Source organism: Limulus polyphemus, unplaced genomic scaffold (assembly GCF_000517525.1).
Source record: "Limulus polyphemus unplaced genomic scaffold, Limulus_polyphemus-2.1.2 Scaffold351, whole genome shotgun sequence".
Taxonomy (NCBI): Eukaryota; Metazoa; Arthropoda; class Merostomata; order Xiphosura; family Limulidae; genus Limulus; species Limulus polyphemus.
Genome location: NW_013665961.1, coordinates 494,707 through 502,428, shown reverse-complemented (window position 1 = coordinate 502,428; position 7,722 = coordinate 494,707). Strand labels below are relative to the sequence as shown.

Genomic DNA, 7,722 nt, shown 5'->3' with positions numbered 1-7,722 from the left:
TTAGATAAAACTGGAAAATACCTAATAACAGATTGGGCCACCTTTTACTCGAATAAAACTCATGGCATGACGTGGTATAGAATCCATCATGTACTGGAAGGTGTATCAGGCATTTTCTCCTTTCTGTTATTAATATTGTATTCAATTTATGGAGCTAGATAGGTAGAGGATCTTGACGACGAAATTTGCCTTTTAAAGTCATCCCACAAAAGCTCAATTGGATTAAGGTTCAGTGGTTTTGGTATCCACGGAGATGCCTTAAGTCTCCATCATATTCCACAAACCATGCATGCACAATGTGGACATGGTGGATAGGAGAATTGTCGTCTCGCAAGTAGCTTTCCTCATTAGGGTACACAACAAACATCGCTAGATGTACATGATTAGAAATAATGCTGAGGTAAGCTGTGACACTCATTCTACTGTCTAGAGGGACTTAGAGACCCAGGGTATGTCAGGAAAACAGACTTCAAACTAGATTCGAACACACAAAAGGGTCAAGTGATCGGTTGTGGCTTTCTACAAATCTACCTTATCTAATCTGTGCAAAAATGGGTAAGACATGTAATGTTCTTTCCAAGGTATGGCTAGATATTGGTGTGAATTGTCCTGAACTAAATGTCTCTATCAGTTGGTCTATTGTTTCATGACGGTTGTACTTTACTATCCTTTCTAACTGTCTTTCTCCTCTATCTGTCACTAAATGTTTGTGGTCACAATTCCCTTCATAGCAAACATTTTATTCACTTTTTGCCATTGCTGATAAACTCGAATGACCGATGTCTTGGAGCAGCCTACCAATAAAACTGTCTTAGACACTAAGATACCTGCTATACGTGCACCCACTGTCATGCCTGTTTTGAACGCTGCAACATTTGTGCCTTTCTCCATATCTATTAGGCTGACTACAACTGTGCTTGTCCTAGTCATTTATAGTACTGCAGGGATCCCATCATAAATCATGTGATCAACCTAAATTGCACCTGCAGGTCAGTTTAGACCCATGTCTAAAAGGTACAAAGGTCGTAATAAAGTTACCATCCAGTGTATGTCCTTTGGAAGTTTTAATTTCAGTTCCATTTCAGGTACAAGTGATTGTATGTGTAATTGATAATAAGAAATAAAGGCTAAACCTATGATTTATAACCACAATTTGAGTTTTTTGTGTTTTGCTTTACTGAATGTCAAAATCGATGAAATCATACACACACACTCACACACATGTCAAACAACTTCAAAAAGTGGAAACTTCTTATCCAAACAAAACAGAAATAAATTTAATGGTTATTCTTCAAAAAATAATCATCTGAATATTTACATAAAGGTTATGACCAAAAATGATAAATCCCCATGAACAGGGGGGTTTGATAAAAGACTCAGAATTATGAAATAGTCTCAACTCAGTGTCTCCATATGTTTATCAGTATAGGTGTAATATCTCTGACAGCATTATTAGTAATATAGGTAGTAATTTAGTGATTAACATTGCATTAGTATATCGTCACGTCCTTTTACTAACATTACCTTAACTGAGAACTAATATTATTAGTAATTATTAATCATTCACATAGAGCTATAAAACACGTGCTGTTCTAAATATTACACTGAATAATCGTTAATAGAATTGAAAAAAAAATTACGGTTCTATCAAGTTTAACAGGAACAGCGGTAAGTCTACGGACTTTCAATGCTAAAATCCGGTGTTCTATTTCCTGTGGTGGACACAGCAAATAGCCCAAACAAACAAATCAAGCTTAATAACTACTCGCCATCTTGTTAAGTTTGGGTTTTATTTACCCTAAAACCGATGAACGGTGTGCCATCACAATAAATAAAAACAGAGTAAAAAGTTTTGTATTAATCATGATGTTTATGATCAAATTCTCCCAGCTGGATGAAAATCACAGGTTTTCTTCTTTCTTTTTTTCTCTCCAACATTTCAAGAATATATGCCTGATAAATACATTTCTTCAGTATATTTATGTTTTATCCCAAATAAAGATCAATTTTTCTTTGTTTGTACGCAACTCAATGCGAGCAATAGTTCGGCGAAGGCACATGTACAAAGTTTCTTAACCTAGATCTTCTCCTCATCACTTCCCTTGACAACAATTAACGAATCGGAAAGAAAATTAATTACTCGCTAGGTGAAAGTCTCTTGCAATAATTTTTTTCTGATACCTAGTTCACATTAAATATGCAGTATATAGATTACCGTATTAGTAGTACCTGTTTAAATACGGGTGTAAAACAGATGCTTTAAAGACGTATGCACTATAAAGATACTTTTTACAGCGGACGTCACATTGATAGCTTAAAAACTGTTCGTTCATACATAGTGAAAATGACGTTTCAACAGATTTCTCAATGTTAAAAATAATATATATATATATATGTATATATATATATCAATAACTTAGAAAGCAGTGTTTTAATGAACTTAATCGATGTCAGTATATCTTGCACTGAAATTATGTTTCAACGGTCTTACCTTGGAGTTATTACTTATAACACAGACAACTGAAAACACTGTTTTAACGAACTTACCTTGGTGTTATTGTTTGTGATACTGATAACTGAAAACACTGTTTTAACGGACTTAGCTTGGTGTTATTGCCTGTGACACTGATAACTGAAAACACTTTCTTAACGGACTTACCTCGAGTTATTGTCTGTGACACTGATAACTGAAAACACTTTCTTAACGGACTTACCTTGGGTTATTGCCTGTGACACTGATAACTGAAAACGATCTTTCAACGGACTTACCTTGGAGTTATTACTTGTGACACTGATAACTGAAAACGATCTTTCAACGGACTTACCTTGGAGTTATTACTTGTGACACTGATAACTGAAAACACTGTTTTAACAGACTTACCTTGGTGTTATTGCCTGTGACACTGATAACTGAAAATGATCTTTCAACGGACTTACCTTGGAGTTATTACTTGTGACACTGATAACTGAAAACACTGTTTTAACGGACTTACCTTGGTGTTATTGCTTGTGATACTGATAACTGAAAACACTGTTTTAACGGACTTACCTTGGTGTTATTGCTTGTGATACTGATAACTGAAAACACTGTTTTAACGGACTTACCTTGGAGTTATTACTTGTGACACTGATAACTGAAAACACTGTTTTAACGGACTTACCTTGGTGTTATTGCTTGTGATACTGATAACTGAAAACGATCTTTCAACAGAATTACTTATGTTATATAACTAAATGAAACAAAATGCTACAAAGGACCTGCCTTAGACCATATGTTTTTAGATTAAAAGCCATATCTGAATTGACTTACCAAGTGTCATCACCTGTAGGATAACAAAAGAAAACAGACCATTGTACTCCATTTTCTAATTTAATAGCTAGATTGCCTGGATTCCTCAGCAGGTTCTCTCCTCTATCAGATCAGAACAGATCTCAGTGAGATTCCGATCATAAAGCACCAGTGGTGAGAGCGACCTTTACCTACCACACGTGGAGGTATCACATAACTCGGTCATTGCGCTTGCGTACAAAATACAATCTGTTCTATCTTGTTTCTTGATGGAATGTAAAAGAAGGGGGAAAAAAGGTCGTTTGTGTTCTAGAGGGAGTAGGTGGGAGTAGGCATTAAGGTCACCATCACTCAGTTTCTTTACCATATATCTAGACATGAAGTCATCTCGCAAAATCATTGGAGAATGTTCCATTTAACATTATAGACACGGAACAAAAAGTTTATAATATTAATTATGATGAATTTAAGATAACGTAAAATACTAACTTAAATACATATATCAATAGCTGGAATATTAAAAACTTAAACCACAATTCTGTACGAGTTACGTAAATATTATTTTTTCTTAATTAGCAAAATTTTCTGTAATGTAAAGTATTATGTATGTAACATAAATTTTGACTAGAAATACAATTTAAATTTATTTTTGGAATTATCATATGAAAGAGTGACTTATAAAAGTTTTTTTTTTTTCGTCTATAAATTTGAGATACAAAGGTTTAACTGCTCTATTTGTAGTTAAGCACAAAGCTACACGGTGGGCGATGTGTGCTGTACCACTGGGGGCGTTTAATTACTTATTTAGCATATTTTTGTTATCATTAAATGCTATTCAAAGTGTGTGTGTATAAATACAATAAAGAATAAAAATATAATTTTGACATTTCGGCTAACTGTCTGCTGGGCTCCCCTCCCTGTGGCTCAGTTGTAAGCTTGAGAGCTTATGTGCTAAAAAACTGATCTCGATACCCGTGATGGGCAGAACGCAGGTAGCACATTGTGTAGCTTTGAGCATAAACACAAACAAATAAAATCAGTCTTGAGATGTGGGTCTGTATTTTATCAAATTTACCTGGCTTACACCACCAAATGTGCCCCCAGTAGCACCAGGTTTCGATACCCGTGGTGGGCAGGGCACAGATAGCCCATTGTGTAGCTTTGTGCTTAACTTCAAACAAACAAAACCAACCATTAAGCTAAACTATTATTATTTTCCACAAAAATATGTGAATTTGTTTAAACTATGACAGGAATCTGAAAGCTGTTCTTACTTTTTAAATTACTTAGTTGATTTTTTCATTAAGTTCTCATGTTTGCCAGATACAATAGATATCTTCAATAACAAATATTCTATTTCTTACAGTTGCATAAAATGTTGATTGTTATGCCTAATATTACTTGGAAACACATAGAAAAAACTATTGAATTGTAATTTGTTTGTAAAAACATTAATATCCGAACTTAAAAGAACCCGGAAGGAAAATAAACTTAAAATTTGGTGAGATTCAATTTCGGGAAAAAAAATTACATTGATCATTTTTTTCAGCAAAAATAATTTCGTATGAATTACCAAAGTCTTAGACTTTTCCTTTCAAATGCCAGTTTTTAGTTTATTTATCTGTCGTATGTCATACTATTATAGAAATCGTTAATCTAAGTAGAATGAGGTTGTACCTGGAAATATTGTTGCTTTGAAGACAAATCCATATAAATCATCTCCTAGAGATTACGTTTTTCACCTCTATAGCCAATTAGACATTGCGTAAACTTGGAATTAAATTACTGGAAGACAAAGTGATACGATCCTGTTAATTGCAAAATACGTGCTTCGTAAAAACTGAGAAGTACTGAACTGTACAACCCATTTCACGTAGATAGTCAAGTTTCAACTTAACTTATGCTTCACGAATCTTAGCAAAGAAAATGTATAACCTTGAATGAAATGAATATCATCATAATCTAATAACAAAACACTGAAAACGACTTTCAAAACTGTGCGAGGAAAACAGTTCCTGGCGATGAACACTTCACCCATAAATAAATGTAGCTACAATTGTACACAGTAAGTGATACACCAGTTCGGTGTTAGTGTTAACAAGGTCGACAAAGTCACGATACGCCAAGCGAAGGTATATTAAATTTGTCACTTAAAATTTATTTTGATCACGATCTTCCTTTAACGGATGGGAATTTCCAAGTCATTGTTTGCCAGTAACACACACTCGATTTTCACTCACAAAACTAACCGAAAACGTTCTTAATAATGAAAATAACAAGAGAAGTCCGAAGTATACAAAAAAGTTAAGAATTTGATATTTTAAAATAAAAACAGAAACTTATGTGACATACGGGTTAAACAGTGACACTTGGGCTAAACAGTCATGTCAGAGGCTTCCTAGGTTTAAGCAGAGCTGTAACTGATTTAGAACTGCAGACCAGAGCGAAGGCAACCAGTCAGCTACATCTGCTGCTTATGTGATTACAAGTAACCGAATAGAAGAATAATCTTACAGTTATAAAGACACACAGCTGAAAGCATGGAGCGTGCTCGACAGTATATTTCAACTTGGCACAATAACTACTAGGCTACCCCTGGCTCACAAATATCGCAATGCGTGACTAAACTGCAACTGAACGTCTTTTATTTTCTCTGAACGGCAGAAAAACACTGTTCCAAATCTGTAATGGCGTAACTGTTTGCTTGGACTTGAGAGTGAAATAATACAATATTTTTATAGCAACTAAGATAATTTCATTGGTTGTGTTTTAAAACCCTCGTCAAGAATGCTCAATCAATTCAAAGCCTTCACTCAGCTCGTGGTATGGAACAGCCATTGACTCTATTCAAATTGAAATGCTTAAGACAGTTGCATACGGTCGTGGTGAATTTGCGATAACCAATGGCTCCTGCTCAAGATATGATCATGGAGAAACCACCTTTTCCAGGAGAATGTTTTGTAGTATTATTTAAACATTCACAGAATTTAACAGAACAGAACAAAATCTATTTAAAATTGCCTGTTTAGTTTCACAAAAGATATAATTTAATAGGGTCTTCGACTGGATAGGTTAGATTAAACTCTCAGTAAAAACTGATTTTTGTGGTGTTTTTAACCATGAAGTAAAATAAACGACCTCTTGAGTTTTACAAGAACAGTTAACTGGTTTCCAGTTTTATCTAATGCAGATATACCTGTTTCCAGTTTTATCTAGTGCAGATATACCGGGAGTTCTAATATAGTGGCTAACCAGTGTATCTTAAGCCTGTAATTACCTGCTAACAAAAACATTACATCTATACCTTCACCATAAACAAGACAAAAAACAACATTACACCTTTACCTCTACCCAAAGAGATCTAACAAAAACAAATTACATCATACTTCACCACAAACAATGTCTATCAAAAACACATTATATCATACCTTCACCACAAACAATATCTATCAAAAACACGTTACACCATACTTCACCACAAACAAGTTCTATCAAAAACACATTTCATCATACCTTCACCTAAACAAGCTCTATCAAAAACACATTACATCCTGCCTTCACCACAAACAAGATCTATCAAAAACATATTTCATCATACCTTCACCACAAACAAGGTCTATCAAAAACACATCACATCATACTTCACCACAAACAATGTCTATCAAAAACACATTACATCATACCTTCACCACAAACAATGTCTATCAAAAACACGTTACATCATACCTTCACCACAAACAATGTCTATCAAAAACACATCACATCATACTTCACCACAAACAATGTCTATCAAAAACACATTACATCATACCTTCACCACAAACAATGGCTATCAAAAACACGTTACATCATACTTCACCACAAACAAGATCTAACAAAAACACATTTCATCATACCTTCACCACAAACAATGTCTATGAAAAACACATTACATCATACCTTCACCATAAACAATGTTTATCAAAAACACATTACATCATACCTTCACCACAAACAATATCTATCAAAAACACGTTACACCATACTTCACCACAAACAAGATCTATCAAAAACACATTTCATCATACCTTCACCACAAACAAGATCTATCAAAAACATATTTCATCATACCTTCACCTAAACAAGATCTATCAAAAACACATCACATCATACTTCACCACAAACAATGTCTATCAAAAACACATTACATCATACCTTCACCACAAACAATGGCTATCAAAAACACGTTACATCATACTTCACCACAAACAAGATCTATCAAAAACACATTTCTTCATACCTTCACCACAAACAAGATTTATCAAAAACATATTTCATCATACCTTCACTACAAACAAGATCTATCAAAAACACATTTCTTCATACCTTCACCACAAACAAGGTCTATCAAAAACATATTTCATCATACCTTCACTACAAACAAGATCTATCAA

The 7,722-nt window shown here is 34.2% G+C and overlaps 1 protein-coding gene across 1 annotated transcript in view; it reads right to left on the bottom strand.

Annotated features, from left to right (window-relative positions):
- LOC106457611 (protein obstructor-E-like) overlaps positions 1–3,377 on the bottom strand; it is a 26,152-nt gene extending 22,775 nt beyond the window's left edge. The window contains exon 1 of the mRNA XM_022383610.1: positions 3,311–3,377. Coding sequence (XP_022239318.1) covers positions 3,311–3,362 — 52 coding nt within the window. The 5' untranslated portion in view covers positions 3,363–3,377. The remainder of the gene's footprint in view (positions 1–3,310) is intronic.
- Positions 3,378–7,722: the final 4,345 nt, after the last annotated feature.